Raw genomic sequence first — 22,201 nt, forward strand, 5'->3', positions numbered from 1 at the left:
CAACGACACATCATACATCTCTCTATAACGTCAGATACAAAAAAGTCAAAAAAATCACACGAGTTAGTATAAACCTATAGGACTCGTATAAAAGGTATATCAGTATTCACAAAATATTCTGAATTCAATAATTATTAATTCCCTTTATTAGTCATAGGCCCTAGGATTCTGTAGAAACACTAGCCTACAACGCAACCCACCGTAACAACCATGTACCCACACCGCATGTGATTTTCCCTCGAAAAAGATACTGGTTTTGGCGGTAAAACAATTGTCCACACGTGACGTGTCAATCACTCATTGGCTGTATACCCATCATATATACACATAACATAGCCATCATGCCATGTCATGTTTGTTGTTTTTCCCGCGCTACCGTACCGCCGGATCCCCAAAAGCAGAGGGAAAAATAAAAGATAGGGTTTTTATTTCACAAAATAATAATAATAATAATAATAATAATAATAATAATAATAATAATAATAATATTACATACATACAGATACAGCTGCAGCAGCTGCCGTTTGTTTCTGGGTATTCGAAAGCTAGGGTTTTTATAGATCGGTTCGATTCAATTCTATTTGATTAGGCTCAATTTGGGTTATTAGGGTTCTGGGTATTGAAGATCTTGGTTAATTATTACTGGGTTTTCGTGTTCTTGAAGTATAACGGTCTAATTTGTTAGATCTGTTAGGTTTTTAGGGTTTTGGTGGCGATATTTGCGTGAATCGATTTGACTGATTCAGATGGAAGATTTGAAGCCGTTAAATCCTACCGTTGAAACTAGAGCTACTACTAATAATAATAATACTATTGAAGCTCGGTTTAAAGACTTCTGCAAGGTTTGGTTTTTGCATATTGGATTATTATTATTATTATTATTATTAATTTGTGTGATGTAAATTCAAGAATTGATTTTTGATATTTTATTTGTTGAATTTGACTTGTTCAGGGAAAATTAAGAATGAATGATAAGGAATTAGATGAAGCTATGCAGTTGTTTAATCAAAGCAAGCATCTGTTCTTGACAAATGCTTCTACACTTGGAAGTTGGACGGTATTGCCCTTTGAAATTATGTTTTTTTTATATATATTCTTTTTGTTATAAATTTGTGGTTATGAATAGATGTTATCCTTGTTTTTTTATTAGTAATTATACAATTAGTTAGGGCTTTTTAATCTGATTTGTAAATTTGTTTTTTTACATTATCTTTTTAAAAAAATTATAACAAATTTGATATTTTTTTTATTTATATTGTAATTACATCTGAAAGTTGAGTGTCAAAAGGTGAAGTTTTATAATTTCATCTTTATTTGTATTTCTCTTAAAAAATATGTTTTTAGAGTTTTGTTGTTGGTTATGCTTCTGTGAAGATATTATTCATATTTTTTTTTGTTATGAATAAAGAAATTGTTAGCACTTTTTATCTGATTTGTAGAATAATGTTTTACATAATCTTTTTTGAAAAATATGATAAAGTTCATATTTTTTACATCTCAAAATTGAGTGTCATAAGGCGGTGCTAGTAATGATAATGTAATTTATAGAGCTAAATGGCAATCTTGATTGCTTCTTGAATGGATTAAATATATTGCCCTTATGTTTTTTAGAGTCTTGTAGTTTGTTATGCGTATGAAAAGATATTATCCTTGTTTTTTTTCAAAGAATAAAACATATAATTGGGGCTTTTTAGTCTGATTTATGTCATTAACGAATCATAAATAATTTCATATATTTTTAGTTATTATTGTAATTACACCTCAAAATTGAGTGTCAAAAGGTGATGCTAGATAGGAAACGAATCTTGGTTGTTTCCTGAAGGGATTAAATGAATATTTATATCTAGCTTTCGGATTGAGGGAACATCTATTTTTATTAAGTTGCTGACGTTAACTTTTGTATTTATTCGATCAGCCCGAGGAAGCGGAGCACTACTGGTTCGCATTTATTTTGTTCTCATTGAAAAGATTAAGTCAGAAAGATGCCACAGAAGATGCTGCTAATACTAATGATAATGGCTTCAACTTGTGTCAAATACTCAGTGTGGCAAAACTGAAGTATGTTGCGAACTTGCGATTGAACTTAGTGAATCTTTTTTTTTTGTGAATTTTTACTTTTGCTGATCAATTATCATTTTTTTTGGTCTCAGTTATGTTGATTTCTTCAAAGAACTGCCTCAATTTGTGGTCAAGGCTGGTCCCGTTTTAAGCAATCTTTACGGTTCCGATTGGGAAACTCGACTTCAGGTATAACTAAAATTATGTAACTTTAGGAATTCGTAAGTCGTGTCTATTTGGCTCTGTTGTTTTTAATTTTGTATTAAGTTTTTTGATTCTTTTTTAATTTTTTAATTAGGCAAAAGAGTTGCAGGCTAATTTTGTGCATCTCACCATTTTAAGCAAGTGAGTACTTTTATTCTTTTGTTGTATGTTGTTAATTTGTTGTTTGTTATTTGTTAATGCAAATTTTTGTTGATATACAGTTTGTAATATATTTTTGTTTATTTATAATGCTAGGTACTATAAACGGGCATTTCAGACGCTTTTTCTAGCAAGCCCTGATCTTGCTGATGGTCAGTCAGTCGCCGCCAACTCTCAAGATTACATGTCCAGCTGTCATCGTTTTGGATGGCTGTTATTTTTAGCTCTGCGAGTCCATGCATTCAGTCGTAACAAGGACTTGGTCACTTGCACTAATGGAATCGTCTCTATTCTGGTTTGTGACACTTAACTGTTACATATAAACTAATTATTATTAATTTATTATTGAAGTTCTTTTTTACATTTTTGGAACCTGTGATAGGCAATTTTGATTATTCATATCCCAGCTCACTTCAGAAAGATTTCGATTAATGACTCTTCGCCCTTTGGTAACCATTTCATCATTTACCTCAATTTATTATAAGTGATGCTTTTATTTACCTTGACTTTGTAAAAACATGGATAACTTGCAGTTAAAAAGGATGATAAAGGTGTTGACCTACTTGCATCGCTCTGCGTCATGTATGAAACATCAGAAGAAGAATTAAGAAAATTAATGGTCAAAACCAATGATGTAGTGGCAGAAATTTTGAAGAAAAAACCTCGCTTGGCTTCCGAATGTAAAAATGGAAACTTGGACAATATCGACACAGGTTTGTATAAAATACTTTGTTTTTATTTATTGTGTAATATATGTAGTAAAAAAGTTACATGATTACAAATGCAGATGGTTTAACATATTTTGAAGATTTATTAGAGTCATCTTTGTCCTCCAGTTTGAAAGTTTTAGAAGAAGATTACAATAAAGCAATATGTCAAGAAGGCGAAATAGATGAAAAACTATTCATTAATGATGAGGAAAGTTTACTTGGTTCTAGCAGCTTATCCGGTGGTGCAATTAATATGAGTGGTACTAAGGTATATATTACTATATTAGTGCTAAACTACTAAATACGGACGTGTAAATTGTAAAATACTTATTAGTGGTTTGACTTTTTGTAGAGGAAGTTTGACTTAATGACGTCCCCAACAAAGACAATAACAAGCCCGCTTTCGCCGTGCAGATCCCCATCAAAGATTAAAGGTACACCTGTCAGCACAGCAATGACCACTGCGAAATGGCTGCGGACAATCGTGTCTCCACTTCTATCAAAACCATCAATAGAGCTTGAACGGTTCTTGTCATCATGTGACAAGGATGTAACTGCTGATGTCGTGAAGCGGGCCCGTATAATACTAGAAGCTATCTTTCCCAGCAGTGGAATCGGCGACCGAAATGCAATTTCAAGCATGCAGAGTACAAACTTAATGGATAATATTTGGGCAGAACAACGTAGACTGGAAGCGTTGAAGTTATACTATCGTGTTCTACAAGCAATGTGTACAGCAGAATCCCAGATACTAAACGGGAATAATTTAACCTCGTTGTTAACGAACGAACGGTTTCATAGATGTATGCTCGCGTGTTCAGCTGAACTTGTTCTCGCCACTCATAAAACAGTTACTATGTTGTTTCCAGCTGTTTTGGAAAGAACAGGAATACTTGCTTTTGATTTAAGTAAAGTTATAGAAAGTTTCATCAGACATGAAGAATCTCTTCCTCGCGAATTAAGGCGGCATTTGAATTCGTTAGAAGAACGGCTTCTAGAAAGTATGGTTTGGGAAAAAGGCTCTTCATTGTACAACTCTTTGACAGTTGCAAGACCCGTGCTTTCTGCAGAAATTAACCGTCGTGGGCTGTTGGCGGATCCTATGCCGTCATTGGATGCAATTGGTCTGCAAAGTAATATGTCTTGTGGAGGGTTGCCACCTGTACCGTCTTTGCAGAAACGTGACAGCTCACCAGGTAAACGGTTGTTTGATACTTTTAAAAATTAAAACATTCCATTTATGCGGATATAATTAATTATATGAGCTAACACATTCAAGTACATATTTTTAGGTAAGAGTAACATCCTTTTATCACCAAAAAGGGTTTGCACCGAGTATCGAAGCGTTTTGGTTGAACGGAATTCGTTCGCGTCACCTGTTAAAGATCGTCTTTTGGGCATTAATAATCTTAAATCAAAGATATTATCACCTGCTTTGCAGTCCGCATTTGCCAGGTAAAAAAATGTGTAAAACTTTATAATAATTATTAAATTAACGTAATTCTTGAATTAACATTTTTTCACTTTTTTGCAGTCCGACTAGGCCAAATCCAACCGGTAGGGGAGAAACATGTGCAGAGACGTCGGTAAATTTGTTCTTTAGCAAGGTGGGAAATCTTTAAACTTGTACAAGAAGCTATCTTTACTAATGATTAATAATTATTAATAATGATGTTTTTTTTGTTGGTGACCAGATTGTGAAGTTAGCTGCTGTGAGAATCAATGGGATGGTTGAAAGGCTACAATTGTCACAAGAAATACGAGAAAGGGTGTACTGTCTTTTCCAGCAGATTCTGAGTCAACGAACGTCTCTGTTTTTCAACCGCCATATCGACCAGATCATCCTATGTTGTTTATATGGAGTTGCAAAGGTTTACTGTTACACATATGTTAAAATTCAATAACAGTGTTTAGTAATTATTCGTTACTAATTAATGTTATATTATTACGGTCATAACCTGCAGATTTCTCAACTGAGCTTAACTTTTAAAGAAATTATCTTCAACTACAGAAAGCAACCACATTGTAAACCTCAAGTTTTCCGTGCCGTGTTTGTTGACGACAGGTCATCGTCTCGCCACAATGGGGTATCGCCACCTGTCTTTATCTCGCTATTCCAGTTTTTAAATTATCTTTTTGTTATTTTAACAATTTTTGAACTCTTTTTGGCAACAGAATACCGGGCAGAATCATGTCGATATAATCATGTTTTACAACGAAATATTCATTCCTTCTGTGAAGCCGTTGTTGGTTGAACTTGCTCCGTCAGCAGCTGCTAAAATCACTAATCAGGTTTCAGAAACAAACAATCATGATGACGGTAATATGTTCATACCCGTTATATCTTTATAATATCACTCAATTCATATTATATATGCATTTTGTAACGCATTGACTGTGTTCTTTTAGGTCAATGCCCTGGCTCGCCCAAGGTATCTTTATTCCCGACCCTACCTGATATGTCTCCAAAGAAAGTATCTGCAGTGCATAATGTATACGTCTCTCCATTGCGGTCAACAAAGGTAATAATATACTTGTAAGGTATAGTTTTCATAAACATTAATATGATAATTATGTGTTCCAGATGGATGCTCTAATATCGCATGGATCTAAAAGCTACTATGCGTGTGTCGGGGAGAGTACACACGCGTACCAGAGCCCATCAAAGGATCTGACTGCCATCAACAACCGCCTGAACGGGTATATAACCAACAGTAGAATGCATCATTTTGTTTGTTAAAAGTTAAGACCAATTTTCTTTTCTTTTTTTATTATTAGTGATGGGGGGCTCAGCACGAAGAAGGTGAGAGCGTCGCTGAACTTTGATGAAGTTGACGTTGGGTTGGTGAGCGACTCGTTGGTGGCAAACAGTCTTATACTTCAAAACGGGAAAGGTGGGAGTTCATCGAGTGGTCAGGTGAAGAAGGAATGATGATAGCCGAGGGTGATGGTAGTTTGTGTGTGTATATAGAGTGGAGGGCGAACGAGCAGACTGGTTTTGATTTGATTTGATTTGATTTGGGAACGGGGATGGAATGAGCGGTGAAGTTATTGTACAGTAGACGCCACTAACCTCAAATGATCTGTGTTTGTTTGGATTTCTAGTTGCTTTTTTAACTTAAATAATTTCAGTTTCCTGTTTTAATGTTGCAGCCTTTCCCAAACATGAGTTTAAAGTTGAGTTAAACCAAAGAATTAGTTATTTAATTTGAGGTTTGTGTTACATGTAGCAAGTAAACTGTAAAAGTCACAAGAATATGGTTTTGTGATGTTTGTTCGAAACCATTGATACCAAGTTAAAAGGCTAAAATACTTGGTTGGCATGATGATTAACACTTAACAGTGACGGAACCTAGAAAATTTTCTAATGAATTTGATTTGATATGTTTGGATAGTTGGATTTATTACAATATGGCGAAGTTTTTTGGTATGGTCACATCATGATCTTCAAATACATAATTTTAAAATTTTCAGGTCGGGTCTAGTTTAGGTCGGATTGGTCGTCTTTCTTTAAAAAAAACCATAAATGCACAAATACCATGTCAATTCAAACTTGGGACGGATGTCAAATCGGTTGTCTTACTGATCACCAGTTTAACTAAATTTAAGAACCTCATAAATATTTTAATATTAAAATAAGAAAAATAAAATATATCACAACATAATTTAGACGTAATATAAAAACAATAAATAGAAAATCTAGGAAACACATATATTGATAACTACACACAAATAAGAATATGCAAGCATTTAATTTATACTTATAAGAGAAAACAGAAAATATACAGATTTAAAAGTATCTATGTTTCTAATTTTAATTGTTAATAACAATGAAAATCAGAAATAAAATCAGAAATTCTTCCTTCCTATCTAACTAGTTATTGTCTCTATTCTTCAAAACTTTTCATCTCTATTTCCACCTGTTTTCAAGCAATGAGTAAACCGGTGACTCGGTGAGCAAAAACCAAAACATCCGTTTCGACTTCATTTTAGTGGGTTCAAAATTTTAATGAGGTTCTGTAGTTGATACGAACTATATGCTCTAAATAAAACCGAAAATAGATTAGGTCCGGGTGAACCCATACCCATGTAGGTAGGTAGAGTAGCTTTGCCTGCCCCTGTGTTGATATTTTTATATTTTTGAAGACTTACTCTTTTTTTTTGTTACTTTAAAACATTTTTAAATAATAAAAATGTCACGTGGTTTTTTATGAAGCAAAAGAATAAACTATTAAGAAAATGAGATACATGATCGGGACAACTATCATATTAACATTGGTATGATCGGCCGGGCCTTTCGTTAAAAGTTAAATGACTTGCTATTGGAGATAATGTTGAACTCAGTAGAGAGTAAGTGTTGAACTGAAGTTTAGAAAGACAACTAAACAGTGGCGAAGCTTGGACAAGTTTGTCGGGGGGCGGACTCAAAATGTATTGTGAAAATCATAAACTTGGGCCGGCCGGGCTCAAATTTTCGGCCAAAAACGGGTAATGTATTGTGAAAATCATAAACTCGGGGGGGAACCCCTGGCCCAAGTGAAGCTGTGCCCCTGCAACTAAATGACAAACAATATAAGAATACGTCGATTAAATGACACGGTGACCGAATCAAGAAGAGTCTCTACAAGAAGCTAAGAAAGGTCAAGGTGTGTCCAAGAATTTGACGGTTTATGGGAATCTGGGTTGTGGACGTAGAGATGTATATCACTGAGCTAGGGATGAAAGTTAAAATATTTCGTTCAAAAGAGTTAGGATATAAATGGCGAATACAAAAATGCACTCAACGTATTGAACATCTAGTTAAAAGCAATGATCCAAGACTAAAATCTCTTAGGTATGAACGAGACGTACGCTAAAAGGTTGGAATTAAAGCTAAAGGTGAACAAGGGCAACTTGACCAAGGTTAGCAAAGGTGAACGAGCCGTACGCTAAAAGGTTGGAAGGGTAACCTGGTGTTCTCCAAGGGTTGAAGTCCCCAAACCCCTTGGAAAGAGAGAAGCAAGGGAGGTTGAGAACTTTTTGCAGAAAAAGGAACGTCACATGAAGGGGGTACTGAAGAGGTATGTACCCGCCTCAACACCGAGCGAGGCGGGTCAACCCACAAGATATAGACAAGAGGCTTGAAATCAAGACATTATGAAGGCACAAAGCCAAAACCTATGCGCATGACGCATATCACATATGCTCACGCATATCACATATGCTCATGCATCACATGCTCAGGCATCACATATGCTCATGCATCACATATGCTCAGGCATCACATATGCTCACGCGTATCACATGCTCACGCACCATATATGCTCACGCATATCACATCTGCGCGTGACGTATCCGCGCGTGACGCATATCACATGCTCACGCATATCACATCTGCGCGTGGCGCATCCGCGCGTGGCGCATATCACATGCTTGTGCATATCACATCTGCCAAGCCAAGCCACTAGCAAAAATCACAGCCGAGGCGATGAAGCAGTTTATTTGGAGCCACATCATATGCCGTTTTGGCCTTCCCGTGGAAATTGTGAGCGACAATGGCAAACAATTCACTGACAAGAAGATATCCAGCTGGCTCAAGGAATTGCGCATCAACCAAATTTTCACTTCAGTATACCACCCTCAGGGGAATGGCCAAGTGGAGCGCGCGAACCAAAGCTTGCTGAATGGGCTGAAGAAAAGGTTGGAGGGAGAATCCCATTCTTGGGTTGACGAGCTACCTAATGTCCTGTGGGCGCACAGGACATTAAGCAAAACCAGCAATGGCGAATCCCCGTTCAGCCTAACCTATGGAACGGAGGCAATGATTCCAGCAGAAATTGGATGCCCATCCCATAGAGTGATCATGATGAACAAGATTGATAACGAGCGCGAAAGGAGGTTGGATCTCAACTTGCTTGAAGGGCGCAGAGAGGCGGCTATCATCAGTGAAGCCAAATACAAGAAAAAACTGGAAAAATATTACAATCAGCGCGTGAAAGAATGCCACTTCAAGAAGAATGATTTTGTCCTTCGAAACAATGAAGCTAGCCGCTCGATTCCCCCGGGAAAGATGTCCCCCAATTGGGAGGGACCTTATCAAGTCTCGGAAGAATTGGGAAAAGGCGCATACGCTTTAAAAGATTTGAATGGAAAGAAGATCCCGCGCGCATGGAACGCAGCACAGCTTAGAACATGTTTCCTGTAAAAATTGTCAAATTTGTAATCAAGGAAGCCATTATGAATAATGATACACGCTATCTTCTCTTAATGTGGATTCTATTACCTTTTGCATACATGTTTCACACTTCCCTTTATTAATTTTGAGCAATATGACAACATTGTATTGACATCAAAACAAAATAAAACGAAGTAAAACATACATGCGCGAGCTTCAAGCTCAAACGCGTTAACGAGTCTTAACTCTTAAACGTCAGGGCCTTAGCCCAATAATGTGAGCCTTAGCCCAATAATGTGAGCCTTAGCTCAAATCACTCACAACATCCATCCTACATGCTGCGCAGCCTGACCATAAAAATACCTAAGCACAACTAAGGCAAAGCAAATGCCAAAACATAGTTGTTAAGGTCTCAGGTCGAGGTCGCGCATGAAATTGTAATGGATATCTGAGTAACACATACTGACACGTAAAGGCTAAAAAACTCATAATTCCCTATAATAAATGCGCGATAACGTCGCGCAAAAGAGGAATAATGAAACGCCAAGGCACGTGTCAACATAATCAAGATATGGCAAAATCACTTACAATATGACAAGGGTTAAGTATAATAATTTCCTTACAACCTTGTTCTTATTTCAACGTGCAAGCATATCTTATGTTCAACAAGCAAACATGCAACATAAAGAGATGAATGGGGAATGCGCAAGATGCGAATAAGGGAAAAACAAAATTTCATTCCAAAGCATTGAAATTTACAAGTTTACAAGATGATGAGATACAAACTACAAATAAAAAAAAAAAAAACATGAAGGGCTTCTCAATTCTTCACGTCGACGTCAGCCTCTTCATCGTCCTCATCACCGCCCTCAGCATCTGGCGCAGCCCGCTCCTCGTCATCTCCAAACTGACCATAGTCAAGTTGTTCGTCCTGAATGGAGTCTTCTATCACAATAGTGTCAGGAGCGGGTCCTTTGGCCACGCCAGAGCCGCTAGCGGGGGCAGCGTTCCCCGCGCAATCATCGCCGCCACCAGCCCCTTCGCACTCGTCAAGTAATTTCTTTAGCGCGCCGAGATCGGGCTGGTCAGCAAGCGCAGATATCTGCAAATCATAAGGAAAAATATGAGTACAAAAAGACTTGGAAAATAAGTCAAGGTAATCTCATTAAAGTTAAAATACCTGCGCAAGGATAGGAATGGGAGTATTCAAATACTTCTCCCCCATCTCGGCCATGTCCGCGCAGGCAACGTCGAGCTGATAAGGGTAGTCGGATGGGTTCTTCTTCAGCATGCTATATTCACAGCCATCCTTAAACCCTTCAGCTCGACCCACCAAGCGCGCGGCAGCGTTGCAATCCATCACAAGGGCCTGAAACTCGTCTGAGTATTTCATCGCGTAAGCGCAACGAGTCATACCCTGTGAGATTAGCCATTGGCGATCCTGCGCGAGGGAAGAAACAGACGTCTCAAGAGCAGGAATCTGAGAGTTTAACAACTCAACAGTTTCCTTAGTCTGTTTCAGCTCCTCTTTGTCGGACGCTGCTGCCGCCAAGGCTTCTTTCTTTTCGGCACGCGCAATATCGAGTGCTTCCTGGCTAGACGCTGCCGTCGCCAAGGCTTCATCTTTCTCGGCCCGCGCGGCCGCCAGCTCCTTCTTCAGGCGCGCAACCTCACTCTCCAATGATGATTTGTCAGTTATAGACTGGACAAGAGCTTGGTCACGCACCTCCGCTTCCAGCTCTACGCGCGTACTTGGCCGCGTCCGCCTCGGCCGCCTGTAGCTTCTCCCGCGCAGCCTGTAGCTCATGCCCGCGCTTCACGAAGGCGGTGTTGGCACTTGCTCTGTTCTCGCTGAGCTCTGCTTGGAGTTTCTCAGCTCTCTCTCGAGCATCAGAAAGATTCCAAGCAGACACTTTAGCCTCTTGCTTGGCTTCCGCAAGAGCATCACGTACCTTTATGTAATCATAGCGAAGCTCTTGGGAGGCAGCAAAGAAAGCCGACCCAGAAAACAGATGATCGTTGAGCAAGTCCTCGCGAGCGCGGTCCTCCTGAAACCTCCTTTCAGCTGGAGGCACAGAATGAGCCCAGAAGTCCTCACACACACCCATGGACTGAAATGAGCTGTCCTCAGTAATATTCCATCTCGGGCGGTAAATGTGATCGGCTTCCTGCAAACACAAAGAAATGATCTAAGTCATCAAAACACTAATATGGAAGTCCGTGCAGCGGAGCAAAAACGAACTTATACCTGCGGGGATGAAGCAGAAAAGTCAGCGCCAGCCCCACGAGAAGACTGCGCCGCGAAACCTCGTGGCGCTGCAGGGCTGGCGCGGCCGCTGTCGGAGCCTTCAACTTGAACCTCATCCTCCTCTGAAACAGGCCTTTTCTCCTGCGACATAGAAGAACCAAAATCGGTCTCGCGAGGAGGGCTGCGCGCAGGAGGAGATGAGGGAGGTCTCGACGCCGCCAGGTCGGCGCGTAAAACGGCCTCCTGCTCCTTAGTAATCCCGATGATGGGAGATTCAGCGCTTGCAGGAGCAGGAGCAGAACCAACGGCGCTGGCACCGGCGCCAGCAGTGCCGCCAGCAGCTTGTACGCCAGCAATGACTCCTATGAAAAAATCAACAAAAAGAAATGGTTCTGACTTGATCTAAAAAGAGAAAAGTCAGAAAATAAAAGTGCAATACATACCTTGGCGCACCGCCGTTCGCGAGTTAAACATCGCCATGAAGTCCATTCTCCCCTTTTATGAGGGTAAAACAGGGGACTTCGAAGCGACCTCCGGCGCAGCCTCGGCACCTTGTTGCGCCTGAGGTTGATCCACCAACGTCGCCGGCTCTACAAGCATTTGAGAGAAAAGATTCATTAGTAATCCTATCAGAATAACGCTCATAAAACCATAAAGTATAAAGTATACCTGTCGAAGAGGAAACGGCAGGCGCAACGCCGCTTCCCTTTTCCGCCGCGCGAAGGGAGGAGGTAGCGGCACCATACCTCGTGTGGACAGCAGGTCTGCCCACATTTTGAGGCAGGGAAGACAAGAAAAACTTGGAGGTAAACTCCTGGGTTTTCTCAAGTCCCTTCGCATGAGTAGGAGGATCCTGAACAACAGGGGCATCATCTTTCTTCTGTTTCTTACTGGCCCCTGCGCCAGTTTTCCCTTTAGCCTTACGCTTTAGTTGGGGCACCTCAGCCTCCTCCTCCTCTTCCGCGAGCTCCAGCTCGTAGTTTTCGAGCGCATCTACAATACGTGCAACGGAAATGTTAACCAAATTTGGTATTATAAAGGCATAAGCATAAGTACAAAGGCTTACCAGGCGCATCGCTGTCAAAGAGAAATCCCAGGTCAACAGGGATGAACATGTCATCGAAGCGATCGGGGAAGCCAACCTCCCCAGCGCCCAGCGCGACGGAGCCACCCTCCATATGCTCATCATAGGCGGCGTGGACATACTCCTTGCTGACTGCACAAAACAAGTCAAATGATATCAGCAAAACGAATTATATTCGCGCAGAAGTAATGCAATGAGTTAACTTACACAAGCCGTCAACTTGGATAACGCCTCAGTCGCGCTGTCAGCCCACCTCCTGCTCATACCAACCCCCACCAGCGCCTCCTCGCAAATTTTCTTGGCGGGGGATGGTTCGGCAGTCAACTTTTTTACCCAGGCGCCAGTTGGGTTCTTGAAGACACCCACATCCGCAGGCGCAGAAGAGATCGCGCGCATGGTCATGCGGATGGGGATCACACCAGCCCTGATATAGAAAAATCTCTCAGACCAGTCATGAAGGCTCTTGAATGAAACAGTGCAGCACTTGACCTTCTGACTGCGAGGAATAAATGAGAACCAAGAATCTTGGATCTTGGGCTTATAAAAAAACTGAAAGCGCCAAGGGGTGGGCTCCTCGCGCTGAGATTTGCACATGAACTCAAAGTGAGTCATGCGCACGAGTCCAAACGGATGGACTTGGGATATATGAATCCCATAAAACCTAAGCAGCGCACCCACAAACCTTGTCATCGGGAGACGAAGGTTGCAGTGGGTGAAAAAATGGCAATACAGGGATATAAAGCCGGTGGGCGGGTCCGCCGCCGTTTGCCCGGCCGCCGGCAACATGCAGCCATACTCAGGGAGAAAACCCTGAGAGGCGATAAGGCTGTCAAAATCGGACTGCCTCATTTTACAGGGGATCTCATCCCACTTCTTCACTGCCTTGGTCTTCCCTACCTCCTCCGATGAGGCCTCAGCAGCCCTCTTCCCCTTGCCGGTCTTCTTCAACGTAGACATTACTAGCGATTTCACACGGCGATTGCTGGGGGAGATTGTATTGTCTGGGCTATCAGACATACAACAGAGTCAGGCACAAGTTGCTTCTGAAGAACGGAAATCTATCGGAATAGAAAGCTCTGAATAAACAACAAAGAAGATGAAGAATAAAAACTCTAAAAGCCTGCTTTTATAGGCCCAGGAGAGAGAAAATTTGGTACTGATCAGACTTCACGCGCCCCCACTCGCAGGTGTAAGTCAACGCGAGCGCGACACGTGTCCCTGACACTGTGTGAGGGGACACGAAAAGAAACGATACAGGTGCTGCCAGAGTTCACGCGCCACCACTCGCAGGTACGGACCAACGCGAGCGCGACACGTGTTCCTGACACTATGTGAGGGGACATGAAAGGAAACTGTAGCACCTCGAGCACACGAAAAGTCTGACACGTCTCCATCACTGACGCATGTCAGCAACAACCAACCACGTACAGGGACGATTCGTTTTCAACCAAAAGGATAGAATTTCGCGCACCGATGAGTAATAAGAAGAAAAGACAAACCCTATTAAAAGAGCAAACTATTAAGTCTAATATCTATCTTACCTCGCTCGCGCGAGACAAGACACACATTAGACTGGGGGGGCTTGAAGAGGTATGTACCCGCCTCAACACCGAGCGAGGCGGGTCAACCCACAAGATATAGACAAGAGGCTTGAAATCAAGACATTATGAAGGCACAAAGCCAAAACCTATGCGCATGGCGCATATCACATATGCTCACGCATATCACATATGCTCATGCATCACATGCTCAGGCATCACATATGCTCATGCATCACATATGCTCAGGCATCACATATGCTCACGCATCACATATGCTCACGCGTATCACATGCTCACGCACCATATATGCTCACGCATATCACATCTGCGCGTGACGTATCCGCGCGTGACGCATATCACATGCTCACGCATATCACATCTGCGCGTGGCGCATCCGCGCGTGGCGCATATCACATGCTTGTGCATATCACATCTGCGCATGAAACATCTGCGCGTGAGAATAAAGAGAAGACCTCGCGCATCCTCAGGATAGGCGCATATCACACATGCACATAATCAACCTCGTCCTTATCCAAATCAGGATTAGGGCAACCTTGATTGTGCACGTCAGACAACCTTCCAGAAGGTATCTTTTTAAGGAATAAGAATATGCTGATGTTGACAGCTGCCAATGAAAGGTGGACAACTCAGCAAAACCCATGTGCTACCACGTGATTGCACATGGGTCAGAGAATAATCAATGAAAAAGCACCAGGTGTCCCAAGGACACGTGGCACAAAGCAATTGGAGGAGGCCAAAAAGGCTCTAATTGGGTCTGAGCCCAATCATTGGAAACCCTAGCACTATAAATACCACATCAACTCCACAATGAGAGGTATGCCCTATTACACAGTATTCAGCTATATTAAGCAATACACTCCAATTTCCTTACTCTCAGATTATTATCTTCTCCTACAAATTCTTATTCTCACACCGGAGGGTTACCTCAAAGAGGACCCCTCTGTCCCTTTCTGAGGGGTAAGTTTACGGTGCTGTTCATTTTGTAGGTGGAAGAATCCAGATTCCAGAGAACCGTCGGTGAAATAGCATAATTACACCCGAGGAAAGTTGATCGTCTACCAGTGAGTCGATCCACGTTTCTTCAGGTACAATTGTACAAATCTTCATGAGGTGAACATGATTAAGACCACCACAATGTACTTGATGGATAGTCACAGCAGTTGAAACATCGACATGTGGACGTCGATGAGTTTGTTCGTGATCTAAAAAGGCAATTATATCTAACTAATAAGCAAAGATGTGGTTATACAAACTAAAACATAATTGAAGGATCCAGGAATATGTGGAAGAGTTGACAAGCCAAACTATTGATATTGTTGAAGAGGTATGTACCCGCCTCAACACTGAGCGAGGCGGGTCAACCCACAAGATATAGACAAGAGGCTTGAAATCAAGACATTATGAAGGCACAAAGCCAAAACCTATGCGCATGGCGCATATCACATATGCTCACGCATATCACATATGCTCATGCATCACATGCTCAGGCATCACATATGCTCATGCATCACATATGCTCACGCATCACATATGCTCACGCGTATCACATGCTCACGCACCATATATGCTCACGCATATCACATCTGCGCGTGACGTATCCGCGCGTGACGCATATCACATGCTCACGCATATCACATCTGCGCGTGGCGCATCCGCGCGTGGCGCATCCGCGCGTGGCGCATATCACATGCTTGTGCATATCACATCTGCGCATGAAACATCTGCGCGTGAGAATAAAGAGAAGACCTCGCGCATCCTCAGGATAGGCGCATATCACACATGCACATAATCAACCTCGTCCTTATCCAAATCAGGATTAGGGCAACCTTGATTGTGCACGTCAGACAACCTTCCAGAAGGTATCTTTTTAAGGAATAAGAATATGCTGATGTTGACAGCTGCCAATGAAAGGTGGATAACTCAGCAAAACCCATGTGCTACCACGTGATTGCACATGGGTCAGAGAATAATCAATGAAAAAGCACCAGGTGTCCCAAGGACACGTGGCGCAAAGCAATTGGAGGAGGCCAAAAAGGCTCTAATTGGGTCTGAGCCCAATCATTGGAAACCCTAGCACTATAAATACCACATCAACTCCACAAGGAGAGGTATGCCCTATTACACAGTATTCAGCTATATTAAGCAATACACTCCAATTTCCTTACTCTCAGATTATTATCTTCTCTAACAAATTCTTATTCTCACACCGGAGGGTTACCTCAAAGAGGACCCCTCTGTCCCTTTCTGAGGGGTAAGTTTACGGTGCTGTTCATTTTGTAGGTGGAAGAATCCAGATTCCAGAGAACCGTCGGTGAAATAGCATAATTACACCCGAGGAAAGTTGATCGTCTACCAGTGAGTCGATCCACGTTTCTTCAATTGTGTATCTTTCTGACGTGGGCCTTACAAGATACAATCATGTACTAAGAAAGAACTAGAACAATATAATGCGCAAAACCTTGCTATGGGGATTACTCTAGCCGAAGGTTTGAGCAACTATAACAAATAGGACCATATCCAAAATACATATAGGACCTTAACAAAGAGACTGAAGATGAGTGTTAAAATACAAATAGGACCTTATCCAGAGATGGTAAGAAACCATGCGTAGTGGATGGAGCCTTTTTGTGCGGCATGTGACGCCACGTTAGCATGTGGGGGGTTTTTGGCTAAAAGGGGTGTAGTGGATAGATCTCATTCAAATCATTTTCTCATTAAAAATCATATTATTGTTTTTTATATTAAAAAGAAAAAATATAAAGCTAGGCAATCATATTCCTCATCTCATCCCACATCTGGCGCCGTGTGGAGAGCACCCCCCCTGCACCGGAAGGCGGTGTTCCCGAGGGCTTTGAGGGTGGGAAGTGCCCCCACTACAGTCATCGATGACAATGCTGCTCCTCAATGTCATCGAGAAACTGTGTCACCTAGTTAGAGGCGAGATGCTACATGCACAAGAATACGTAAAGAAGAGACAAGGTGCAAAGAAGCAACACATGTGAAGCGGATTACGCTAGTGCAGTTCTATTTTTTGTTGACAGAAAATAATCATTTCATCAACGTTTACAGCTTTATTAGTTTTGTTGCATCAGCGGATTACCTAGTGCATTTCTAATTGTTTATTGCAATTTTTTTATGTTATGAAAAAAAGATCGTCACCGTTTATAGCTTCATTAATTTTGTTCAACACATTGCAATCGACTGAGAATTTTCCCACTTTAAAAAAATATTCCTTAAATGTGCCACTAAGGCATGCACGACTGCACATTTATGCAGTGAAGGCCTTAAGCTAAAGATAAAAAGCAAAATAGGAAAAATAACAGACAAGGGCCGAAAAATCAAGAGTTACGCTTAGATTTAAACGAAATGGTCACAAACAATAGGATCAGCATACTCTATGAATTACAACAATTAGTATTGTGTTGTGAATGAGAACGCCAAGACATTAATTATTTCAGTCTTTCTTGATTTGTATTAACTTTATTATTTCTGAGCCATAAAGAGTGACAAACTGGTGTAAAAGAACAAAACTATACTTAACAAGTCGCTTTTTACAAATATTTAAAAGCATTGTAGAAAGCCACAGGATCTTTCTCATTAAACATAATCAGGTACTTATACACAGTTTATCAGCCCAAACAACAAAAAAAAAATAAAAAATTACAAATTATAAAAAAACTAAACATGTACAGAATATTTTCTAATAAAAACATAATGGTTGCTCAAACATAACCCTTGGCATTAACATAGCTTAAAATACATAAAAGCCGTATATTAAGAACAGAATAACTGCATTTGACCACCCTAGTACCATTAGGGCAATGTAAAAGATTAACACTTGTAGAACACAATCAAAGCATTAAACAAACCAATGGAAACCAAGTTGCCTTTCAAGTCAGAACTAATGTCTAACACGTATAACTTAAAAAACAACTATAGAACCAAATAATAAATCCAAGATAATATTAAATATCCAAAAGTTTAGCCATTAAATTAACATAATCAACAATATCAAACTAACATGTTTGTGCTCCGACCCGAAAAAGAAAGAAGCAAAAGCTAGAACAATGGACTAAAACTTATAATTTGGCTCAAATTAGGCAAAATACCATATGGAAACAGCAAATCAGTTTCATATCTTAATCACCCTTCCTCCTGAAAGAGCATCCTTCAGTGAGTCTAGCACGCCCACCAGTCGGCTGGCAGAGCACGGTCTGACAATTTCCGCATACTACCACTGTTTGAGAGTGGCTAAAAACAGTTGTTCTGTCAACATAAAAATTAAACAAGTTCAAAACACATCCTACCAAAACAAAAAAAACACATTGCAAACAAAAACTACACAAACACTTACATGTTGAAGCAACCCTGGCACTTCACGTCCTGCCAAAAAGAAATAAACAATGTTTAAAAAAACAATTCACATAAACTGATAAAATATATTAGGTTAGGCAAAAATATGATCGTTAAAAAGCTAGAACAAAATTCAAAAAAATTTGAGCTAAAAATAAGCTTATACTAATATAAAACACAAGTAAAAGCTTCATAAGCTTAAACAAACACATTTTTTGTAAAATTCTAATCTACAAATTTATTAGAAAAAACTAACTAGAAAAAACCTATGATATGTTATATAGAAAGTATATAACTAAATTAAAAAGATAAACTAACTAGAAAACTTATGATATGTTATATATAAAGTATAGAAATTAAACTAAAATAAATGCACCAAATAAGTATTAATATAAGTAAAATAATTAATAAAAATAAGTGAGTCTACCCTAAATATATATAAAGAAAATAAGTATTAATATTTGTTGTATATGTTTTATAAAAATATATACAACAAATACGTATTAATATAAATAAAATAATTAACAGCTACTCAAGAGCCAATAGGCTCACAAGCCTAAAAGATATATACTTATTTACAAGCCTAAAAGATAAATAGAAAATGAAGAATATCACTAGAAGCCTAATAATAACCTAATTAACGTGATACAGAAATGAAATAATAATAATAATAAAACAATAATAATACCATGAAGAAAGAGTTAGGAGATTGTACGAGACGCTTGAGCTTATGCTTCCTCTTCTCCAACTCAGCTGGTGGATTCAGCAGATCAACATCGTTAGGCAAAACCTAAAACCAATTCAATTACATTAATACACAACTAGTAACACTATAATAATAATATTATTATATATTATAAAATCAATAACTAACCATCTTGATTCGAGATTTGTCGAAGGATGACGGTTTTGAACAAAAATGATGCAGCTGCTCACACAAACCCTGGTTAGTAGAGGTGAGATCGGCGAAAGATGAGTCTTATATATATGCTTATGGAATGTCTACAACCGTTCGATGGGATTTTTAAACTATGGGCCGTTAGATCTAGGGTAGGGCCCGGTCTGGAAAGTTATTTAATGGGCTTATTAGCTCTACTAATGGGCCAATGGGCCGTGAAACCGACTGGGCTTGTATTGATACAGGCCCGTTTGATTTTTGTTTGGATGCATTGGGATTTTTCTAGATAACCTTTTGAACTAAGGTATCTTTGGTTGAAAGGAAGAGAATAAATGGGGAATGGAATGGAGGAAGAAATGGAATGGAATGGACAAATGAATGAAATGGATCATTGCCATTCCTTTGTCTTATTTGGTGCATATGGGAATGAAATGAATAATTGCTTTATGATGTTTGATATTCAAAAAAAATTTAGGAATGAAATAGAAATAATAAAAATATGCATATCCCAAAATATAAAGTTTTTTTACAAAAAATAAAATAAAAAATAAAAAAAAAAATTGAAATGGTGACGGTGGTGATAGCTCTGGAGATGAAAATGGTGGCGGCGGTGGTGGCGGTCAAGCGATGGTCTAATCACCGATACTTGGGCCTGTTTGGGGACTGATTGGTTCCCCGGTCCCAGCAAGGCTATCTGTCTACTTGGCTCTGGTTGTAGGCCTTTCGCTTTGGGCTATCTTCTTTCTCCTCGTTCTTGGGACTTGCTTTAAGACTGTGTTATTAATCCTCTATTCCCTCTGTTTGGATCCCACCTTGTTCGAATCCTCATCCATTCTCCTTGTGTTGAGGTCGTCTTTCAAGCGCTTCCGGTTCGCGATTCCCTTGTTAATGAATCTTTCCTGCCCTTGTTATCAATCAAACCTTTTCACCTTCTAAACTAGTAGTGATGGCGGTGGTAGGGTGGAGATAACGGTGGTGGTGGACTTGCAAAGATGGTGGTGGTGGCAGTGGTGGTCAAGCTATGGTAGCATTAGTAGTGATGGTGGTGGTAGGGTGGCGATGACGGTGGTGGTGGACTGGCAACGATAGTGGTGGTAGTGATATGCTCGGGTGGCGACGGTGACAATGGTTGTCATGGTTATGGCGACGATGGTGGCCGTGGTAGCTTTGGTGGTAAGGTGGTGGTGGTGGTGGAGGTGGTTATGGCGACGGTGGCGGTCAGGTGGTGGCGGTGACGGTGACGGTGACGGTGGTGGCGGCGGAGGTGGTGGTGGTTGTGACATCTGCCCGATCCGACCCGACCCAGGTACCCGTTTCTTTGACCCGATCTCTTTCTTTTATGATCTAGTATTTATTTATACTTATATTTTACTTTATTTTTAATGTATTTTCCTTCCCGCCTCTTTCTCTCTCTTTCTTTCCGCCGTCCCGTTCCTCTTCTCCTCTCTTTCCGCCTTCTTTTCCCTCTTGTCGCCATCCCGCCCTTAAGCCTTGTTTCCCTCTTGTTCCTTCCCGCCTAAGGTTGTCTGCGCAGACCCCTTACAAGAAATCCTGCGTGAAGACCATCTGTTCCTGCGATACGCGAGACGAATGCTTCCCGCGACGCGTTAAGGATTTGTAGTTCCCTCGACGCGCGAAGAATTATAGTTCTTCCCGCGGCGCGCTAGGAATCTTAGTTCCTCCCGCGGCGCGCTAAGAAATGTGGTTCTTCCCGCAGTGCGCATGGAAATGAAGTTCTTTCCGCGACGCGTTAAGGTTGTTTTTGTCTACCTTCGCGCTCGCGCTCTCTTGACCTTCTGTGTCTGCCTTCGCGCCTTAGCCTTCTCGCGCTGTACCCTTTTGAGTTTTCTTCTGTTTAAATCTAGCCGTTTGCTTTTGTGTTGTCTTATCTTTTGGAGCTGTTGACCTAACCTATCTAATGTCTGAAAAGTTACTTTCGGCGCAGCATGCGTACCAACCCCATTGGTTGGTAGAAAAAGTGACTGACATTATCTTTTGAGATCTGCTTTTGCCATGCTTGACCAGTACCTTTATCTGACCTGCCCATGCCTTTTTACTGTTCGCTGACAGCTTTATCTTGCCCCCTGCAGCTGCCATATCTTTTGATATCTTTTGTTTTGTCTTGTTCTGTTTGTCTTGGAACCTTTTCTGGATTTATGTCTCCTAGGGTTTTCCTATAAATAATAGTATTATTTTCTTAACACTACACACACAAACACTTAATCTCTCCTGTTTTCCTCTTGCTCTCTGCCGTTGTCCTCCTGCCGCCTCCTCTCTTGCCTCCGTCTTCCTCCTTGTTCTTCCTGCTTTTCCGGTAATATATTATATATAATAATTTACTTATGCTAACTTATAATCAAGACTTAAAACAGATCGTTAAAACAATAATCTTTAATTATAGGTTAACTTGTGCTTGTTTAAAGTTGGTTCTTGCTTTATCTTACACCGCATCGTTTATCAAGTGAGTAATCTCGTACCTAATCCCTTTTTATTTTTTAATGTTTTGGGATGTTCATGTGTTCATACAAACTTAGAGTCTTAAAACTTGTTTATGAACTTTAGTCGCGCAGTATCCCATGTGTTGAGGACGTTTACTTGGCTGTTTATTTGTATGTGTGTATCATTAACCGCTTTGTTCGGCCTATTCCGCAGTTCCGTTGGTACCATTAGTTGAACACGGGAGACCTATCGTTTACGGTTTTCTTGTTTTACACTTGCACAGATGTTTTCTCGTTTTTATGCTCAATTGGGAGCATGGATTGAACTATGAT

At 40.5% G+C, this 22,201-nt stretch overlaps 2 protein-coding genes across 2 annotated transcripts; one reads left to right on the forward strand and one right to left on the reverse strand.

Annotated features, from left to right (window-relative positions):
* Positions 1-570: 570 nt before the first annotated feature.
* LOC143542514 (retinoblastoma-related protein-like) lies at positions 571-6,267 on the forward strand. The gene is made up of 18 exons (XM_077035085.1): positions 571-842; positions 953-1,057; positions 1,916-2,058; positions 2,151-2,247; positions 2,357-2,403; positions 2,518-2,716; positions 2,804-2,870; positions 2,955-3,134; positions 3,209-3,399; positions 3,484-4,327; positions 4,424-4,586; positions 4,666-4,738; positions 4,826-5,002; positions 5,096-5,218; positions 5,307-5,451; positions 5,541-5,653; positions 5,716-5,831; positions 5,910-6,267. Exons 1-18 carry the CDS (start codon positions 747-749, stop codon positions 6,061-6,063), a joined length of 3,033 nt encoding a protein of 1,010 aa, XP_076891200.1. The 5' UTR covers positions 571-746; the 3' UTR covers positions 6,064-6,267.
* Positions 6,268-18,103: 11,836 nt separating this feature from the next.
* On the reverse strand, positions 18,104-19,522 carry LOC143540012 (small ribosomal subunit protein eS27y-like). Its single transcript, XM_077033183.1, has 4 exons — positions 19,407-19,522; positions 19,221-19,322; positions 18,534-18,562; positions 18,104-18,445 (listed from the first exon to the last, which is right to left on the reverse strand). Exons 1-4 carry the CDS (start codon positions 19,407-19,409, stop codon positions 18,319-18,321), a joined length of 261 nt encoding a protein of 86 aa, XP_076889298.1. The 5' UTR covers positions 19,410-19,522; the 3' UTR covers positions 18,104-18,318.
* Positions 19,523-22,201: the final 2,679 nt, after the last annotated feature.

Source organism: Bidens hawaiensis, unplaced genomic scaffold (genome assembly GCF_021521415.1).
Source record: "Bidens hawaiensis isolate Kalapana, Puna unplaced genomic scaffold, B.hawaiensis_p1.1 tig00000820_1, whole genome shotgun sequence".
Lineage (NCBI taxonomy): Eukaryota > Viridiplantae > Streptophyta > Magnoliopsida > Asterales > Asteraceae > Bidens > Bidens hawaiensis.